At 33.8% G+C, this 20,398-nt stretch overlaps 3 protein-coding genes and 1 long non-coding RNA gene across 17 annotated transcripts; 3 read left to right on the top strand and 1 right to left on the bottom strand.

The window, feature by feature from the left end:
• Nucleotides 1–1,508: 1,508 nt before the first annotated feature.
• LOC111908698 (disease resistance protein RUN1) lies at nt 1,509–5,276 on the top strand. Its single transcript, XM_042902088.2, has 3 exons — nt 1,509–2,011; nt 3,513–5,019; nt 5,141–5,276. Exons 1-2 carry the CDS (start codon nt 1,509–1,511, stop codon nt 4,684–4,686), a joined length of 1,677 nt encoding a protein of 558 aa, XP_042758022.1. The 3' UTR covers nt 4,687–5,019; nt 5,141–5,276.
• LOC111908735 (probable disease resistance protein At4g19520) lies at nt 5,033–8,266 on the top strand. The gene is made up of 2 exons (XM_023904553.3): nt 5,033–6,259; nt 6,372–8,266. Exons 1-2 carry the CDS (start codon nt 5,510–5,512, stop codon nt 6,450–6,452), a joined length of 831 nt encoding a protein of 276 aa, XP_023760321.1. The 5' UTR covers nt 5,033–5,509; the 3' UTR covers nt 6,453–8,266.
• A 3,088-nt stretch (nt 8,267–11,354) lies between these two features.
• On the top strand, nt 11,355–16,378 carry LOC111908697 (disease resistance protein RUN1). 5 transcript variants are annotated; one of them, XM_042902793.1, is made up of 7 exons: nt 11,355–11,477; nt 12,087–13,196; nt 13,303–13,659; nt 13,933–14,076; nt 14,167–14,377; nt 14,480–14,946; nt 15,858–16,378. In XM_042902793.1, exons 2-4 carry the CDS (start codon nt 12,258–12,260, stop codon nt 13,990–13,992), a joined length of 1,356 nt encoding a protein of 451 aa, XP_042758727.1. In that variant the 5' UTR covers nt 11,355–11,477; nt 12,087–12,257; the 3' UTR covers nt 13,993–14,076; nt 14,167–14,377; nt 14,480–14,946; nt 15,858–16,378. The 5 variants fall into 5 exon arrangements, with proteins under 5 accessions (XP_042758727.1, XP_042758725.1, XP_042758726.1 ...); XM_042902791.1 differs by having other exon boundaries at nt 11,393–11,529; XM_042902792.1 differs by having other exon boundaries at nt 11,411–11,543.
• On the bottom strand, nt 14,938–19,256 carry LOC122198298 (uncharacterized). Of its 10 annotated transcripts, none has more exons than XR_006192722.2 (16): nt 18,916–19,256; nt 18,719–18,774; nt 18,481–18,569; nt 18,330–18,387; nt 18,153–18,196; nt 17,865–17,956; nt 17,715–17,789; nt 17,535–17,595; nt 17,332–17,431; nt 17,113–17,206; nt 16,587–16,772; nt 16,405–16,465; nt 16,204–16,316; nt 15,997–16,083; nt 15,820–15,912; nt 14,938–15,741 (listed from the first exon to the last, which is right to left on the bottom strand). It is a non-coding gene; the product is annotated as an uncharacterized LOC122198298 (long non-coding RNA). The 10 variants fall into 10 exon arrangements; XR_006192720.2 differs by having other exon boundaries at nt 17,876–17,956; XR_006192726.2 differs by having other exon boundaries at nt 17,715–17,956; nt 18,481–18,577; nt 18,877–19,256.
• Between the last annotated feature and the right edge of the window lie 1,142 nt (nt 19,257–20,398).

The following is a 20,398-nucleotide window of genomic DNA, read 5'->3' as shown; positions in this document are numbered from 1 at the left end:
TGTTCAGTTTTACCTACTAATTTTATGGTAATTTTTGAACTGCAAATAAGTGTTATACTCCCTCCGTCCCAAAATTATTGTCCACGTTTGACTTTTGAAGTCTTTCCATATCAACATTGACCATAAATAACTTTATTTGTGTTATATAATTTTTGATGAAACTTATAACAATGAAAATATATTTAAAAAACAATCTATTCATATATGCATAAAAATTTATACAACAAAAAGTAAATTATTTAAGGTTAAAGTTGAACAAAAGAGACTTAAAAAGTCAAACATGGACAATAATTTTGGGACGGAGGAAGTACTATGTTGTTATTATTATCTATATATGTTATGTAAATTTATATTCCATGCGTTTAAACCTACTATTAATATAATAACATAATTATTCTAAACAACTATATATAATTTAAGATGCCACAGGGAACCATCCATTGTTTGCAATCCTCCTTAATAAATAAAAATAATTGTGTCATCCATTGCTTGCAATCCTCCTTAATAAATAAAAATAATTGTGTCACTTATCAACTTTTGATGCACTATGGCTCATGACTTTTTATTATTATTTTCATTTTATTTTTTTTCCACATGTTATTTTATGGTTTTTCCATTTTATTAAATTGCATATAATATTTTAATGTAATAATAAATCCATATCAATTAATTCATTAATGAACTTTCTTTTTAATTTCAAAATTACTAAATTAAAGTCTCATTAGTTTTATTTTGTTTATTTATCTAAATTATTTTTTAAAATTTTAAAAGAGACAAACACACTTTAACTTTAATAATTCAATATTTGTTGTCACTTTTATAAATTCAAACTTAAAATATTTAGAACTACGTATTTAATTTTTCTTTTAAATAAATCCATCACACCTATGTATTATTATATACCTAGTTTATTATTATACTAGGTGTGAAACCCATGTATTACATAGGTTTATTTAAAAAATATATATGAAATTTTAACAATTTGAAAATTTTGAATTTGTAAGAAAAATGATTTTTTTTTTTTGAATTATTAAAATTAATGAGGCTTTAATGTATTAAATACATTACATATATACACCATTTTTAATAAATAGCTTACATATATATTACCTTGCATATTAAATGTGAAATTTTAATTTAATAAAATAAAAAATACAATAAAATGATAAGTGGAAAATAAAAAATTTAAAAGTTCTACAAAATGGCATGTGTCCAAATGAATGAACGGCAAAAAAAAAAAAAAAAAAAAAAAACTTCATTATAATAAATAGATGTGTGAGCTGGACCATCAACCATCTTGCAAGGCTTTCCATTTTTGAAATAATATTTTCCTATGCGCGGCTTTCAAAGTGAGCATGCAATTCCTTTGACATATCACAGAACCAGCGTGGATGCTCTTATACGGTTCAAGTAGACTTGATATCTGACTTTTCTCATTCCAACCTTCTTCTCAGATTTTACCACGTTGACCAACAGCTATGCTATCTAGATTTCATTCATCTAATTCCATGGCTATTGCTCAACCTTGTTTTAGTTATGATGTTTTTTTAAGTTTTCGAGGCGAAGACACTCGCCACGGTTTCACAGATCATCTCTATACAGCCTTGAAGCAAGCAGGGATCCGCACTTTCTGGGACAATGATTCAATGGAGAGAGGAAAAATGTTGAAGCCAGAACCGAGGAAAGCCATCCACGAGTCTGCAATTTCACTCATTGTTTTCTCAGAAAGCTATGCATCCTCCAAATGGTGTCTCGATGAGGTTATGATAATTATTGAAGAACACGAGACTTCATCCTGTAAACATCAATTTGTACCTGTGTTCTACAAAGTGGAACCATCTGATGTTCGAAATCAAACAGGATGCTTTAAAGACGCATTTGATGTGTATGATAATGAAGTCAACGTAGAATCAAACCTTCGAAAGAAGAAAAAATTGTTAGAGAAAGTGAGGGCATGGAGAGATTCTCTTAACAAAGCTGCAACCTTTACAGGATTGGTATATAAAGATGGGTACGCATGCTTCCTTAAATCCTGTAAAGAAAAAATTCACTAGCTAGTGTGTTATTTAGAATTGGATCTTGATCCTCATCTCACATGAGATCCATTTATATGTAAACAAACTAATCCGTTGATCCAGTTGTCAGTTGACTCGTGTCTATATGGATTGGATCTATAAAAATATTCAAAATAAAATTATGAGTATTTTGGAAAAATAGAAATAATTTTTTCTTCAACCTCTTTCTTGAATACAATAAATAAAAAATAATAAAAGTATTTTCGAAAACTTCCATTTTTAGTGCTATTTTTATCAAAAAAGATTTCCGAAATATATCAAAATTTATAATTTTATATTCTCTATAAATCGACATTAACATCGATATACTTTTTATATACTTTTTACATGAGATTTGCTCATGTATATTATTTACATGTGAATACACATTGCATTCAATTTCTAGTACAATTGGTCTTTTATTCACATGTGAATAAGAATATTATTACATCTGAATAATAATCATATATAAAGTTTATTCAGATATGAATAATACTTATGAGTTATGACTAGAATTGATATACTAAAAAAACCACATCAAGATAAATGTTTATTTAGAGAGAATGAAAATTCATGAATTTTGATATATTGGTTTTTCAATAAAATAAGTTGTCAAAAATTATTTATTTCTCATATTCTCAACAATTTTTTCCAAAACTTTGAAATTTAAAAGATAAAGATAGGATATAGGATTTTGAAGATTGTATTGTTCAAATAAAGATGCATCTTTCATTAATATATATATATACTACCTTATAAAAAAAATCTTACTATTTCTATAAATAGAATCAATATAATAATAATATTTTTTTAAGACGTTCAAGTCTTTAAGCTTAAAGTACAACCAACTATTAATATAATAATATTATAATATATATCTTACAAATGATAATGCTAGGGATACAAGTATTAGAAACACATTTAAATTAGTATTTACTTATTTTTAGGGATTGAATTAGTATTTTCATCAATTTTAACCCAACTTGTACACCTAAAATATCTATTCTCTGGTATCTAGTGCATTCGAAATCTGAAACACTACTTTTCGACAAATCGTTTGAAATTTAAAAGCTCATTCAAATTGGAGTTCTCTAATTTTTTGCATAAAATATAGTTGACTGGAGACTAATTCAAATCTTCATCTCCTTTTCCTCCATGGAATCCACCACCACAATATTTTTTTGTTTTGGCATTGCACTTTTTATTTTTGTGAAACCGATCGATAATGGTGCAAGTGTTCTTAGAAATATAACATGTCTCCGAATGGAACTAATTGCTTGAAAGAAACTATTCGCCGCTGCTGCTTTGCGCGGGCAAACGGCTAGTATATATATATATATATATATATATATATATATATATATATATATATATATATATATATATATATATATATATATCATTTGTATAATAAACAAATACATTACAAATCTAATTTCTTTAATTTGAACTTTCTAGGTACGAGTCCAAATTCATAATCAATATTCTAAATGTTGTAACAAAGGAAGTGGACAACAAGGCCCTACACATTGAGGAGAAACTAGTGGGAATAAAGGACCATCTTGCTGAGATCCAATCATGGTTAGAAGATCGGTCACCCGATGCAGTAGTCCTTCTCATTGATGGGATGGGAGGCATTAGGAAATCAACCATAGCCAAATGCATATTTAACTTAAACTCACGTAACTATGATGCCAGTTGCTTTCTGGCAGATATTAATAAGGAGACGTCGAATAAAAATAGTTCACTCAATCGCTTCCAGAGTCAGCTTCTTTCCACTATTTTAAGGAGTGAAAAAGAAGAAACTATATGGAATGTTGATGAAGGAACCAATAAGGTGACACATGCCATATCCAACAAAAAGGTACTTCTTATCCTTGATGATGTTGCAACAATGGAACAGTTAGATGCGTTACTAGGACCGAAAAGGTTTTATCCTGGAAGTAATGTGATCATAACAACTAGGCACACATGGTTGTTGACTGCTTTCAAAGATCATGGTAAGATCCACTCCCTTGGAACATTATCCATGGGTGACGCTACTGAGCTCCTTAGTTTGCATGCCTTTGGTCAACACTATCAACCCGTTGAACCCTCTATTGTCCACTTAGAATTAGTTGTTCAGCGCTGCAAGGGCCTTCCTTTGGCTCTTAAAGTATTGGGATCTTCCCTACGTGAAAAGACAAATGATGAATGGGAAGATGCAATTCACAAACTGGCAGCAAGTACTCCTCATCGTGAGATTCAGGAAGTTCTGCAAATAAGCTATGAATCTTTGGCAGATGACAAGGATAAAGGTTTATTCTTGCATATTGCTTTCTTCCTCGAGGGTGAGGAAAGAGACTACATTGTGAAATTATTGACTGAATGTAATCTACACCCTGTTGTTGGGATCAAGAATCTAATGGATAGATGTCTGGTTTATGTTGAAGATGGGAGAGTGATGATGCATCAATTAATCAAGGAGATGGGACGAGAAGTTGTTCGCCAGGAATCAGAAAAGGAACCTGGGAAAAGAAGTAGATTGTGGGACCATCAGGACTGTATTAATGTGTTGCAAGACCATACCGTATGCTTACACACCCCTTTTGTATATTACTATTACTTCAGTAATAGTAATCATGCATGTTGAGCCATAGTTTACCTTTTTGAATTTCTTAACTAGGGTACAGAAACTGTGGAAGGACTCACGCTTGATATACAAAAGATCTTGGAAGCCCAATCAAGAGATAATGATGATGCATATTTCCAAATTAGTGCCCTGGAGAAGATGAAGAGTCTAATTCTACTTCAACTTAAAAATGTAGGATTTTCTGGGAAATACAAGAAGTTTCCCAGAAAGTTACGATTGTTGAGTTGGCATGGATTTTCTTTAAAAGCCCTACCAGGTGACATTTCATTGGAGAAGTTGGTGATACTTGACATGAGCTACAGCAAATTAACACGTGTTTGGGATGACTTCATGGTATGTCTTCTTGCATCACCATTTCAGTTTTGGACTGTTTGTTAGTTATCAAATTATTCTTTTAATTATAAGATGTTTATGTAGAAAGTTCTTTGTATAATTGTGGTTTTTCTTGTCACAGTACATTGGATCTTTAAAAATCCTTAATCTTAGCTATTCATTTGACCTAATTGAAACCCCGAATTTTGGCGGACTCCCTAGTCTGGAGAGCTTGATCCTGAGACTAGACATTGTTGGAGTTTAATCAAGGTTGGTGAATTGATTCCATACCTTAAAAAAACTAAATTCGTTAGATCTAACCAGTTGTAGAAGCTTGAGGGATCTTCCATGCTTACCTAGATCCGTTAAATCCCTTCAAATATCTGGTTGCAAAAAGCTTCAAGTTCTTGGATCGATTGCAGACCTTACAAAACTAGGCTCATTAGATCTAAGCGATTGTGAAAGCTTGAGGAATCTTTGGTGCTTGCCTAGTTCCATTGAATGGCTTTAAATGAATGGATGCAAAAAGCTTGAAGTTCTTGGATCGTTTGCAAACCTTACACGACTATACTCATTAGATCTAACCAATTGTGAAAGCTTGAGAGATCTTCCATGCTTACCTAGATCCCTTAATTATCTTAAATTATATGGTTGCAAAAAGCTTGAAGTTCTTGGATCGTTTGCAAACCTTACAGAACTATACTCATTAGATCTAAGCTATTGTATAAGCTTGAGGGATCTTCCGTGCTTACCTAGATCCCTTGACTCGCTTCAAATGTCTGGTTGTGGTGTTCTTGGAAGGGTCGATCAATGCTTGGGTTCATTTTCATCACTTTCCTTTTTAACGGAATTCAATTTGTCACACTCCTATCTCTTTGACAATTCTTTCCCAGATGAATGGAGTAGCCTGGTCTCACTCATGAAGTTGAATATAGATGGCAACAATATAACCTTCTTACCAAAATGTGTTCAAACCCTACCGAGAATTGAAGAGCTCAGAGTCTCACATTGTTCAAAACTCCAATCAGTTCTAGGTCTCCCAAATTCCGTCAATCATCTGTTTGTCAATGACAATGAATCATTGGAAAAAGTACAGCCTGAAGAAAATTCAAGGACCATAGTGCACCACATGAACTGCCCAAAATTGTGTGAGATCGAGGGTCGTTATAAAATTCAGTCAATAGATAAAGTTGAGAGGAAAATCATACGATATCTAGGATTAGAATCAAATGCATGTGAAGGAATGGAGTTGGATCTTGAGGTGCTTTCTCTTTCTCTATCTCTTCTTTAATCTTTGCGTATATTTGTTTTATAAGCTATTGCCGAGAATCAAACTCAATAACTAATAAGGTGTATGTGTGAGTGTGTCACAGGTGTTTCATGAGTTTGGCATATTCAGCACATTTGTTTCAGAAAAACAAACCCCTTCTTATTCCTGCTTCACGTATAATTAATGGGCTCTCGAATTTCATTTGAAGTTCCATGGTATAGTAATAGTTTGAGAATAATTGGCTTTAATATATGTGTCGTTCTTTCTCTATCATTCTTGCAAATGGGTTTTGATCTGGAGATTGGAGTACAAAACAAGACCAAAGATTTGCTGTGGAGTTACTTTAAAAGAGATCAAAATATCCGTAAGAATGCAGGAAAGTTCGCATTGTTATGCCTTTGGAGGTGTGGCAATCTGTTGGAGGGTGGAGATGAACTTTTCTCGTATAATACGTGTAGAGGAATGTTGCATAAACCTTATATTATAAGATTATGAAGAATTACTTGATGAAGAAAGAAAGGAGGCTCATGATGTCAATGTCTTTGATCAAATGTCATGGACTGATAGAATGGATAAAGATATATCTCATTATGTTTTCCCAGGGAAGAAACATGTGTTCCGAGATGATCATCTGGAATATAATGCAATAAAAGAAAAATGGGAGAGACCAACAATCTCCTACCCCATTAATAGCCCCCAAGACAGGAGCCTAGTGGTTTCATAAAGGGGATTCAAGGTTCAAACATTGCACGTTTCTAGTTTTCTTATTGCTCTATCAAATGAAGGCATCGACAAAATTAAGCCAATTAAAAGTCAAAGATTATGTCTCCTGTTTCCTCTTGGATGTGGAAAATTAATCTTCTTCTTGGATGCCATATCAGTGCTGCTGGGAAACTCCTAGTGTGTTATTGGATACACATTTCGTTTGATCAAGCATGACAATGGTCAGCCAGATAATGTGTGAAATGGTGGGTCAATATAAGCTTTAATCAATAGACAAAGTTGAGAGAATAATTCAGGTGTTTTCTCTCTCTCTCTCTCTGGTTTGCATATATGTTTTAGGCTATTGCTGACAATCAAACTAAATAACAAATGGAATGTTTGTCATGAGTTTGGAATATTCAGCACATGTGTTTCGGAACATCTATTTGCAGGTGAGTCAATCAATTGGTGTGTGGAGAATGGAGATCACATTGTTGGTCCATTTGTAACTTTCATGTGTGGAGTGGCATCATTTACCATCTTGAGGTGGATCTGTATTTTGGATTAACTTATTAGAGAATGTATCTTTTCTAAATTTTATTGATACGTCATGTCCATGAAAACATTAGAGAAACTCATTATAAAATCACAAATTGTGGTAGTAGCTTGAATATATTTTTATATTGGTTATACGAGATCTATAGCTTGTTTTATATGAAAGTTCCTTATGTTTTTTAAAAGAATCTTAATAACTGGTTTCTTTTTATTTGATCATTTTTGTTTCTCTTTTTAGTTTTGTTCTTTTTTAGTTCAATACATCAACATGTATTTTGATTAAATTGAGTTTTGCATTGCTGTTTCATCCAAAAACTTTTTATTGCTAGACTTTTGTTACGATTTCATGGATAGTTGTAAGGGGAATTGCCCTCTAATCACTTTTAGTTGGTGCACAAATGTTGATAGAGGCTTGCTGTGGAGATTGAAAGATAAAGAACCTGGTGAAACTAATAAACCGTAGTTTTTGGTGTTGATTCACTTATGTTTGTTGTTTCTTACAAATTCTGGGGATTCAAGCAGAATGGGATAAAGGAATGTTGTTGTTACTCACCAAGTATGATCATGACTATTTACCGATGCCCACAATCACAAATGACGGGTTTCTATACAAGTAAAGAATCATGTTGTTTCCATAATTATTAGATTGATTTGTTTCAAACATACTTGAAATCTTTCATGTAAGAAAAAACTTAATTAGCTCTTAGAAAGAAAACAGAGGATAGGAACAGGGGAAGAGTGGACGACCCTGACTTTCCTTGTTAAGGTGTCTCCATTGAACATATGTAGTTGATTTTTTTCATTATTTATAGTCGATTCAATCCTTTAAATGGAAAGAGGCATACCTTAACTCCTGCTTCCAAGAGTTGACTCATCTACTTTTCTGCATGTAACTAGTTTTAAACTATTTATATTCTGCAAAGACCATTTCGAATGCTAAAATAAAGATGAACGGCATAAAGGCTAAAAATTTCTTCCGAAGGGCTTACAACAAGTGTAATATTAGCGTATTCCCATGAATTTTGGTCCCAGCTGCACATGAACATGATGCTAGGGGTTGATGCTATAGTTGTGACAGATTAGAGCTACTGTTTCTAGTGCTATTGCATATTTCAGGTTTTATTCATTTATTCAACTTTCTCCATGTTGTGAGCGACTTCAAATACCAAAGAATTGTAACAACCTAAGTTCAGTGACCAAATTGAGTAAAAACATAATTTGTTAGTTGGGTGATTGGGTCTTTCACTCTTCCTTGTTATCCTTTTAAGGGTTTATTGGGTTTTTTTTCTTAAATAAAATATTTCAAATCGTCCTAAATAAATCAATTTGATTATAACAAGCCTCGATTTTTAGTTTGAGGTCAAGGCTGAATATAAATACTAAATAGTCATGGTCAAATTGGGGGTAACGATAACACAGTTTTATCTAGGGATGAAAATGGTTTAGAACCGAAAAACCCGAAAAAGCCAGAATTTTTTGGTAATTACTTACTTGAACTTTGAAATTTTTCATATTGATATCCCGATTCTGAGGGACTGTAACTCATTGAATATAAAACCAAAATTGACAAAATTATAGTCTAAAATCATGTATAAACTCTAAACTACATTCTGGAAAAAACTGCATGTCAATCCGACTTTAAACGAATGAGATATGCATGTGTTAACAATTTTATAGAATACAAAGTACAAAAACATATAGCTAAAAAGTTGAAAATTTTCAATTTTGATATCCCGACTTCGGAGGAATATAAATCATTGAATATTAAACTAAAAATGACAAAATTATAGTCTAAACTCATCTACAAACTCTAAACTACAAGTTGGAACAAACCACATGTAAATCTGACTTCAAACGAATTAGATATGTATGTTTTAAAACTTTCACAGAATACAAAAAAACTGAAAAATTAAAAACTTTCAGCTTTGATATCTCGACTTTAGGGGACTGTAATTCAATGAATATAAAACAAAAAATGAAAAATTTATAGTCTAAAATTATGTATAAACTCTAAGCTACACGTTGGAAAAAAACTGCATGTCAATCGGAATTGAAACGAATGAAATATGCATATTTTAAATGTTTCACAAAAACCGGTTCCGGCCCTAAAAGTGGTTCCGGTTCCAAACACTGGTTCCGGTTTTAAGACCCGGTTTACCCGGACCCGATGGACCCAAACCCAAATTACCCGGACCCTGATAAAGCAAACTTTTAAACCCGGAACCGAAAACGGTTCTATATATTCCGGTTCTAACGGTTCTGGTCCGATTCCGGTTTTCCGGTTCTAAATCTCATCCCTAGTTTTATCCCTTTACACTTGCATTACCGTTGAAACTTGTAAGTATCATGGAGGTTGTGACATGGGACACCATGTTCATGTAAAGCACCATGACTCTTGATGCTTTGACTTTTATTAGCCAACTTTCTAAGACGCCAAATATCGTAAAAACCTGTCGTTTTGGGTTCAAACCAGTTCTTTGAGATTTCCTTAATACTTCATCAGTTCCTTCCATTTCTTCCATTTTTGGGTGATTTTGGATCAGAGAAGTTTTAAGGTATACCACTTTCTTACCTTAATCTTGAACTTCGACATGATTAGGGTTTATAAATTTGGGGATAATTGGTGATTCTTGATGCATGTTGAATCTTTTGTTCTAAAAGTTGTTAAAATTGTTAGGTAACAACAAATACACAAAAGATTTCAGCAATTACGATAGTATGATATATACCATCTAGGTAATGCTAACAAAACTTTTAAAGTAGGATGCTATAACGTCTTGAAGTTTCCTAATTGAAGCGGTGATGTGTATTGAATGGTGGCTTCAGAAGCATTTCCTCTGTACAACAAATCTCACATCAATTGTATCCAATTCCCTAAGTGAAGTTGTGATGTGTGCCTTTTTTTGTTTATTTAGATTTTATAGTCGATAACCTTAGTTTTGATCTAAAAGGTATGTTTTAAATGGCCATTCGGCCCTCTTCCACTTGCTCGATCCATTGGCAGGCAGCAGTTTTTCCTTTGTTTTCCAGTCATCCCTTTCTAGATTTTCAACTCTTAAATTTAGTAGTACATGTAGCCACAGGGAAAACACGTATTTATTTATTTGTTCTCCGAACGGAGTAGTATTTGTAGTTAGCAAGAGCTTCAGTTGATCCCCATTAACATTACTATAATTAATTACACATTACACTGAGTTCAATCATCACTTATGCATCATTTTCTACTGCACAAAAACCCTGCAAAGTTGGGCTGGTTATGGAACATTGAGTTCAAGGTGAACTACCAACTATGGAAGTCAGAGGAATAAAAAAATGTGAGATCATCCATATTTTCCAATATTAATGCAATGGGCCCTACCTAAAGTTATTTCTTTCCATGTGAATGATAGGAATTAATATGTGGGGCTGGTACCAGTTATTGCTGAAGATTCAAGTGGACTTAATATCAACTTTTCCATTCCAACACTCTTGTCTCTACTTTAATCAATGGCTTCTTCTCCATCTTCTCCCATGGCTACTGCTCAACCTTGTTTTAGTTATGATGGTTTTTTAAGTTTCCGAGGTGAAGACACCCGTAAGAGTTTAATTTACAGATCATCTCTATACAGCCTTGAAGCAAGCAGGACTCCGCACTTTCCGGGATGATGATGCAATGGAAAGAGGAAAACTGCTGGAGCCAGAGCTAAATAAAGCCATCCATGAGTCAGCACTTTCACCCATTGTCTTCTCCAACGACTATGCATCCTCTGAGCGGCGTCTCAATGAGGTTATGATGATTATTAAGGAACACGAGACTTTGTCCGTTAAACATGAAGTTGTACCTGTGTTCTATAAAGTGGAACCATCTGATGTTCGAAATCAAAGAGGAAGCTTTGAAGACACATTTGATGCGTATGATGATAAAATCAACGCAGAGACAGATCTTGAAAAGAAGAAAAAATTGTTGGAGAAGGTGGGGGCATGGAAGGATTCTCTTAGAAAAAGCTGCAACTTTAACAGGAATGGTACTTGGGGATGGGTATATATGTATGCTTCCAGTTATAAAAATCACTAGTTTGTTACTTAGGATTGGATCTTGATGTAGATCTGACATGCATATGACGTCCTCTATATGGAAACAAGTTAATCCATTGATCCAATAAGCCCATCCTTTTGAATTGATTTATGATCTACATGGATCGGATACATGAAAATATATATATCGAAAATAAAGTTATATAAGTTTTTTGAGAAAAAATAGAAATAAGTTTTTCTTTAACCTTTTTCTTGAATTCAATAAATGTAAATATTTTGAGAAAACTTAATACAACGAAAGAGAAAGATAGGGTACTTGATTTTGAATATTGTATTGTTCAAATAAAGGCGCATCTCTATTAATATGGTACCATTTGTAAAGTAAAAGAATACTATATACGGAGTAAATTTAGATATATATTATGCTTTCTAGGCTTAGTCGGTACGTACAAAGAGAGATATATTTCTCTGTGTACTGTAAAATGAATGTAGTAAAAAAAATATATTACAAATCTAATTGCTTTATCTTTACCTTTAATTGATGTAGGTATGAGAGTCCAAATTCATAATCGACATTGTGAATATTATAAGAAAGAAGCTGGAATACAAGGCCCTATACATTGAGGAGAAAGTAGTGGGAATAAAGGATGACGTTGATGCGATCGAATCATGGTTACAAGATCCTTCACCTGATGCAGTAGTCCTTCTCATTGCAGGGATGGGGGGCATTGGGAAAACAACCATAGCCAAATGCATATTTAACACAAACTCTAGTTTCTATGAGGACAATTGTTTTCTTGCGGATATTAATAAGATGGTGTCGAATCAAGATAAGGAAATGTGTCGCTTGCAGAGTCAGCTTCTTTCCACAATTTTAAAGAATGATAAGGAAGAAACTATATGGAATGTTCATGAAGGAACCGACAAGGTTACGAAAGTCATATCCAACAAAAAGGTACTTGTTATCCTTGATTATGTTGCAACAAGGAAACAGTTGGATGCATTACTAGGACCGAAAAGGTTTTATCCTGGAAGTAAAGTGATCATAACAACCAGGCACAAGGACTTGTTAACTGCATTCTCAGTTCATCCTCAGGTCCACCCTGTTGGAACATTATCAGCGGATGACGCTATTGAGCTCTTTTGTTTGTATTCCTTTCATCAACATCAACCCGTTGAACCCTACATTAGCCAATCACAAGTATTTGTTCACCATTGCAAGCGCCTTCCTTTGGCTCTTAAAGTATTGGGGTCGTCCTTATGTGGTAAGACAATTGATGAATGGGAAGATACAATGCGCCAGGTGGCAGCCAATCCTGATCCTGTAGAGATTCAGGAAGTTCTAGAAATAAGTTATACAAATTTGAAATGTGACATGGATAAGTCGATATTCTTGCATATTGCTTGTTTCCTTGAGGGTGAGGAAAAAGACTACATTATAAAATTACTGGCCCAATGTGATCTATACACTGTTGTTGGGATCAGGAATCTGATGTACAGATGTCTAGTGTATGTTGAAGATGGGAGAGTGATGATGCATCAATTAATCAAGGAGATGGGACGAGAAGTTGTTCGCAAGGAATCACCAAAGGAGCCTGGGAAAAGAAGTAGATTGTGGCACCATCAGGATTGTATTGATGTGTTGCAAGACCAATCCGTATGTTTTCACAACACCCCTTTTTAATTTGTACAATATTATTAGTTAATTTATCGTGCTTGTAGACCCATCATAGTTTACCTTTTTTTTTGAATTTCTCAATCAGGGTACAGGAAAAGTTGAAGGACTCAGGATTGATCTGCAAAAGACCGAGGAAGCTGATTCAACTTCAGCTATAACTATAAATAATCCAAGGAAACATAGCTTAGAAGGCAAAAGAATGCATGGAAATGATGCAAATTTCGAAATTGGTGCGCTGGAAAAGATGAAGAACTTAATGTTACTTCAACTAAACTATGTAATGTTTTCTGGGACATGCAGGAGGACGTTGCCCAGAAAGCTACGATTGTTGAGGTGGCATGGATGTCCTCTAGAAGCTATACCAAGTGAAAGCTGTTTGAAGAAGTTGGTGGTTCTTGACATGAGTCACAGCAAACTAAAACGTGTTTGGGATGACTTAGAGGTATGTCTGTCTTCTTGCATCACCTTTTTATTTTCTGACTAAAAATCCTTAATCTTAGCTATTCTGTTGAGCTGACCAAAACCCCTGATTTTCGTCGACTCCCCGGTCTGGAGAGTTTGATCCTTGAAGGTTGTTCAAGTTTGATCAAGGTCGATGAATCGATTACATACCTCAAAGAACTAGCCTTGTTGGATTTAAGTGACTGTAGAAGCTTAAGAGAGTTTCCATGCTTACCCGCATCCATTGTATCACTTCGAACGTCTGGTTGTGTAGTTCTTGGACAGGTTCAAAGCTTGGATTTGGTACTATCATTGTCTGCTTTGGTGGAAATGAATATCTCGTATTGCAATCTCTCTGACACTTTTTTCCCAAATGACTGGAGTAGTCTGGTTTTACTGGAGAGGTTGAATATAAGTGGTAACAATATAACTTTCTTACCAAATTGTATTCAAACCCTACCTATACTTTAATTCCTTGGCGTTGAAAATTGTTCAAATATCCAATCAGTTCTAGGTCTGCCGAGAGCAATAACTCCTTGGAAAAAGTACAGCTTCCAGATAGTCAGACCCCAATGAACTACAGGAACTGCACAAAGTTGTGTGAGATCGAGAGTCGTTGGAAGGTTCGATCAATAGACAAAGTTGATAGGAAAATCATATGCTTTCTGGGCTTAGAAGTAAATGCAAAATCGGGTGAAGGAATGGAGTTGGGTCTTCAGGTGCTTTCTCTTTCTTTGTCTCTGTCCTGGCTTGATTATTTGTTTAATAGGCTAATGCTTAAAATCAAACACAATCATAAATGGTGCGTGTGTGTGGCACAGGTTTTACATGAGTTTGGTATATTCAGCACATATGTTTCTGGAAAAGGAATCCTTTCCGACTTTATGTATAAAGAAAGGGGCCCACAAATTTCATTCCAAGTTTCTTCGCATAATGATAGATCGAGAATACGTGGCTTCAATATGTGTGTTGTGCTTTTTCCATCAAGGAAATATGAAAATTTTATTTTGTGGATAAATGTACATAACATTACCAAGGATTGTTTGTGGGATTACTGGAGAGGTCTTCAGAAAATCCCTAAGAATGTGGAAAATTATGCATGGTTGAGCCTGTGGAGGTGTGGTAATCTATTGGAGGCTGAAGATCAAATTCTCATAAACATCTATGATCTGGAAGCACACACTAGGAATTGGAAAATAGGGGGTGAACATCTTCATCCAGATGTAGAGGAATGTGTTATAAACCTTATATATGAAGATGATGAGGAACAACACACTACTAGAAAAAGGTTAATGTAATACGGTTGAAATTATGAATATAGTACGTACATAGAGGGCGTATTAGTAGAGGGGTGTATTAGATTACATGCCTAATAGAGTACGGCTATTAAACCGTACTCTATATGTATCCTATCTACTTTCTAGGACCATCACATACAATCATCCAATACGCCATATATACACATCTAATACACCAATACACCAATACACAACCGTACTTGATGTGTAACATATCATCTAATACGCCACATATGCACATCTAATACACCAATAAACTAATACACCAATAAACAACCGTACTTGATGTCTCACATCCCCATTCCTTCCTTTCCACCATACATGCCTACCCATTCTACCATTCATGCCTATTCTGGCTTTGCATTCCATTCCTTCCTTTCCACCATTCATGCCCATTCTGGCTTTGCATTCCAGTCTTACTAAAATAATAATAATGAGAGAGAGAGAGAGATGTGCCACATGCTCCACTTTCTGCTTCATCCCCATCATCTCTTTAGATGCTTCAAGTTTTTCTTTCTAGGAAAATTTTCTTCCACCAAAAAATAGTTAAAATTGCAGTATATTTCTGAGGGCTAAATGCTAAAAATAGCAACATACTTTCATTTCTTTTCATTGCAACATTGTGCTTTTAACTTTTTATCTTATTAAGGCATGTTACTATATAATATCTTTCAAAGATCTACCTAAATATAGAACTATACTTGGATTTTTTTTCTTATTAGGGCATTATACTTTCTACCAGATAATGCACGCAAGATCATTGTGAACACTTCATGAATAAGTTCCTGTTGATTTCAAGGATAAATTTGAAAATTTAGCATACTTAATACCATCATGAAGCTTAAGTATGAAGTACATTTTACCTTATATGATGATTCTAATATGTCTTTGTATTTTGTAGAATACAAGTCTTCATTCATCATCAAAGAGCTCTCGACCATATAATCAGTTTCAAACTGATACAACAAAAATAAAGAAAGCATCATATGTGGGACCCGGATTGTGAGGGGGTAATGTGAAAAGTAGTGAAGAAATGGTACCTGCATTACAATATATGGGTACATTGTTTGACCTTTACAGATAGGAGGGTCCAGAGTGACAACCACAAACGTGTGAGGTTGGTTAAACTGCATCAGCAAACAGGGTAATATAGTCATTTTATTTTGTAAGTGAGTAAAACCAATGACAAAAATATATCAGGACTTAAAACAACTCTTTGCCATGTGTAAAGGAGAACAACCGAGAACCTTAGGCAAGACAAAAACATCGACTAGGCTGTTGTATTGAATTTTGAAATCAGTGGCTTGCCCTTCAAGCCTTAAAAAGGAAAGGTAAAGTTCAACATTGTATCGACTGACCCCTGTAATACAAAGATACTCCCATTATAATGCTTGATAAATAAGATAAAAACCAATTATGACACTTGACACATGGAATAGAGGCAATACCTTGGTGTAAGAATCGTAATGATTTCAGTGACAACATCTTCTTCACCTCCAGCCCCATCATCTGCCATGGACATTATTTTATCTCAGAAAATCTGATAAAATGTAACAAAAAATTTATAAAATATATAAAATGGAACTCCAAATGCAGCAATTAACAAACTAACAAAACCAACTAAAATTACATTGTTAGTGAGGCATCCATTTGCATTAATGAGGAAGCCAAAATATAAATTGAAAGGTAGCACTAAAGAAGCCAACAAAGGCAAATTGCTAGAACTTATTCAACATGCACAAAACTCCCATCAACAGCAAATCCAAGACCAGTTCTCTAAACACATCAAGCCTCAAATCCTTTTAGGCATTGGTTCCTAGGCAAAAAGGTCAAAAACTGATTTAAAAAAATTGAATGATATAATAGAAAAACTAAACAATTAATTGGAAGTAACCTATGTTAACTTAATTTGTATATTTTTCAAAGAATAATGCTATAATAGATAAAAGGGAAAGTAGAGACTATAATAAACAAATCAAAGTTCATTGTTATTTCTTGCATAACAACATTAATGATTTATAAAATAAATCAAAGTTCATTTTTTGGACATGATTTGTTCTTCGTATAACATGATTTATATAACATGGAAATTAAGTAACTGCATGCAACATATGAGATCTAAGATGTATTAAACGCATTGCTTACTATTTACTAACCTTCCCAATGAACTTCAAAAAGATTCATAGGAGCCTTGTGACAACCATTATTGGTTGAAATTTACTAAGTACATTTGAGAGGGAAAAGAATGCCCTGAAACAATAATTAAGTGATTATCATACCATATATGAAAGACTCAATCATAGTTATTGTTACACATGTCTTTAAGACAAAGAAAAACAGATCAAGATTATGAAGCTAAAAGTTGTTTTACAAACCTAAAATGGTAAAATGGTATAATGATGTCTGTTTCATCTACTTGCAAGGTCACGCTCTTTATTTTATCATATCTCGATATTGTCCAAGTTTCAGGATTCCCTACAAAAAATGTTTCATTGTATCAATAACAAGTTATTATTAAAAAATGGGTAAACATAGATTTAAACATTTTTTCGTCATAAAGATGACATAATCATCATACCTCTTATTATGGTGAACCTTTTATCCCTTACATAAAACTTCAAATCAGAACATAGTACAATCTACACCACAAGGCTTTAAAAGTTAGACATCAACAAAATACCATTGATCAAATGATATCTGTAAGTTGTAACTGTTTAGCCCAAGACTTCGAATTAAATGGTTAAATAATAGTACTAACCTGTTGTTAATGTTGGGGAAGGGACTATATGGTACTAGATTTGTCTGAATCATCATCATCATTATCACCAGCAACCTATGTTCATGCAGCAAACTCAAAGTTAATCAAACAAAACTACGATATATTAATGATTAAAAGAAGACTTCTGACAAAGATTTCACAAGTTTTTTGTTGTAGAATTCCAAGCTCTTATCATATTTCTTCTTCCTTTTGTCAGCTTTAGCTATAAAAGGTGTTGTGTCCTACATTCACATCACCAAAAAAACAGGTAAATACTACATCAATTTTCTATATATTCTTATAAGTTTTAATTCTAAATGTTAAAAGTTAAAACCTTTATTCAACGAACCTACAAATGTTATTCTATATGGTTATTATTGTTCTGCCTTTTATTTCGCATTATAATTTTTCCTCAAAAACTAAATGTATAATACTTACAGGACCTGCCATTGACTTCCATTTTGCTACACCAGCTTACCAACCTGATAATACGCAAGTGAAATTCAAATCCAAAGCTACAACTTGAAAGCATAAACTCAACTCAATTTAGATAGAGAATACTTGAACAAAGCTTAATAAATTTCGAGGCAAATAGCAAAAAGGAAGATCACTCACAGCAACAACAGAGTTGTGTTCAGAGTTATCTTCTTTGAACTGCTTTCTAAAGTCCTCCCTTCACAACACATTAACAAAAGGAAAACTATCTAAATATTGGAAATTAAAGTAAAAGTAAAAGCTAAAAGATAAACTAAAAACAATTACTAACATGAATACAAAGAAAGTGCTAGCAGGTCCCTTAGGTTTATTGGGATCCTTAGCAGCTTCCCCTTGGCTGCAGTTTTCTTTACATCCAACCTAAAATTCTAACAAAAAAATTGTTAAAAAAATACCAAAATCGTGATCATGGGGAAGAACAAAAACCTAATTTCATTGAAGATAAAAAAAAAAATCAACATAAACCCTAACAGATGGCACTATGAAACATAATATAGATTAAATCGTACTTTGTATCAACTTTCCCCGTAGCATGGCTTGATTTTCCTCCTTTTGTCGTCTGATCCTGAATGAAACAACCAAATAACAAACTAGGTAAAAAAATCAAGACGAAAATGGTTGTAAGTGACAAAAATTAGAGTCGACATTGAGGAAAAAGATAGATAACCGAATAAAAACAAAGATCGAGTGACAATGAAACAACAACCCTATCTCCGATCCGATCTGCCATACATCTGATATGATATGCGGTACATATATCCTTTTTGCCTCACAAATTCGAGCGAATTCCAATAATCGATCATACATCCCAAATTCCCGAACTGATATCCAAAAAAAAATGAAATCCTTTCTGTTTGGTTAAAAAGAGGGAGGAGGCGGTGCTCCAGTGGTCGTCGGGATGAGGAGAGATGACGGTTTAGTGATAGTCTAGAGGAGAAGAGATGGTGGTGCGACGGTCGTAGGGAGGAGGAAGGATCGAGTGGCAGTTTGGCGGTGAGATGAAAAGACGAGGCTCTGTTCCTTTCACTTTTTTTTTGAACGGCGGGACCGAAAAATAAAATATTTGAAAACCTAACTAAATATGTATAATGGTATATGAATCGTATAATACATGTTTAATAAGAGCGGTACATCTGTCTCTAATACGGATTACTTACAACAGTATTATATTATGGTGTATTGTATTAACCATTTTTTAGTGCTGACAATTACTTGATGGGGAAACAAAGGAGGCTCATAACGATGATCATATTTCATGGACCGACAGAATGGATAAAGATATATCGGATTATGTTTGTAGTGGGGGCAGGCATAGGTTCGATAATGAACACAATGGGGGAATAGTTTTCGATTTATTTGAAGATGATGTCATTGGCGCAGCTAGTGTATGGACCCTCACTTGAATGTTGGTCCCACCACATATACATATACATATTTTTTGTTTTAAGATGTTGATACACCGAGATAATCAGTAGCACTCACGGATGAAAAGCAAGTCGCATCATCATCTAATCATTTCATTAGGTTGTGGAAATGGTGTTTAAGAGAGAGAGAGAGAGAAGCTCTGTCACAACCACCACATTGGTTCCTACGTGTGAATTTGCTACCATACCAGGTAGCCTTAATCTATTTGAAAACAAATGATATCTCTCTCTCTCTCTCTCTCTCTCTCTCTCTCTCTCTCTCTCTCTCTCTCTCAACAAACTCAAAACACCCAAACGACTCCATCTTTTTTTCATTTCTAACGTAGTCGTCTGTCACACGTAGAATCGCCGCAGACAACACCGACCGATTGTCACGAAGACAGAGTCTCTGCCCTTGTTTTCCATCTTCTCCTCTTTTCTAACTTGCCGAAACATGTATGTTTTATATGAAGTTTGTTAGTTTACTTCTGTGTTAATAGTTTTGAATGCAAATATTTAATTAGTTAGTGTTTTGCCTTTTGATTGAGTTTTTAATTAGTTTTATGAATTGTCGGGGTGCTAATATTCAAGGTCGGCCGACGGCTTGGGTCTTGGCCCAGGGCATCAAAGTTCTTTATATCAGTTTGTATATCTGTATATTTTAAGTTTCAAATTTTAAATTTTTTCATTTTAATTATATTAAATTAATAACATTAGATTAAAAAATAATATAAAATTAATACATATTATAAGGTAATATAACTTCACGTATTTATTTCAATCAAC

Source organism: Lactuca sativa, chromosome 5 (genome assembly GCF_002870075.4).
Source record: "Lactuca sativa cultivar Salinas chromosome 5, Lsat_Salinas_v11, whole genome shotgun sequence".
NCBI classification, from domain to species: Eukaryota; Viridiplantae; Streptophyta; class Magnoliopsida; order Asterales; family Asteraceae; genus Lactuca; species Lactuca sativa.
Note: the sequence above shows the minus strand (reverse complement) of the source record. Positions and strands in the feature narration are given on the sequence as shown.

What these genes read in the sequence shown, in the direction of transcription:
- LOC111908735 (XM_023904553.3), top strand. Translation starts at nt 5,510, where the DNA reads ATGAATGGATGCAAAAAGCTTGAAGTTCTTGGATCGTTTGCAAACCTT. An exon ending in GAATGGAGTTGGATCTTGAG is followed by an intron (nt 6,260 to 6,371) that starts GTGCTTTCTCTT and finishes AGTGTGTCACAG; the next exon opens with GTGTTTCATGAGTTTGGCAT.
- LOC111908697 (XM_042902793.1), top strand. Translation starts at nt 12,258, where the DNA reads ATGGGGGGCATTGGGAAAACAACCATAGCCAAATGCATATTTAACACA. An exon ending in ATGTGTTGCAAGACCAATCC is followed by an intron (nt 13,197 to 13,302) that starts GTATGTTTTCAC and finishes TTTCTCAATCAG; the next exon opens with GGTACAGGAAAAGTTGAAGG. An exon ending in GTGTTTGGGATGACTTAGAG is followed by an intron (nt 13,660 to 13,932) that starts GTATGTCTGTCT and finishes CTGGTTGTGTAG; the next exon opens with TTCTTGGACAGGTTCAAAGC.
- LOC111908698 (XM_042902088.2), top strand. Translation starts at nt 1,509, where the DNA reads ATGGCTATTGCTCAACCTTGTTTTAGTTATGATGTTTTTTTAAGTTTT. An exon ending in GGATTGGTATATAAAGATGG is followed by an intron (nt 2,012 to 3,512) that starts GTACGCATGCTT and finishes TGAACTTTCTAG; the next exon opens with GTACGAGTCCAAATTCATAA.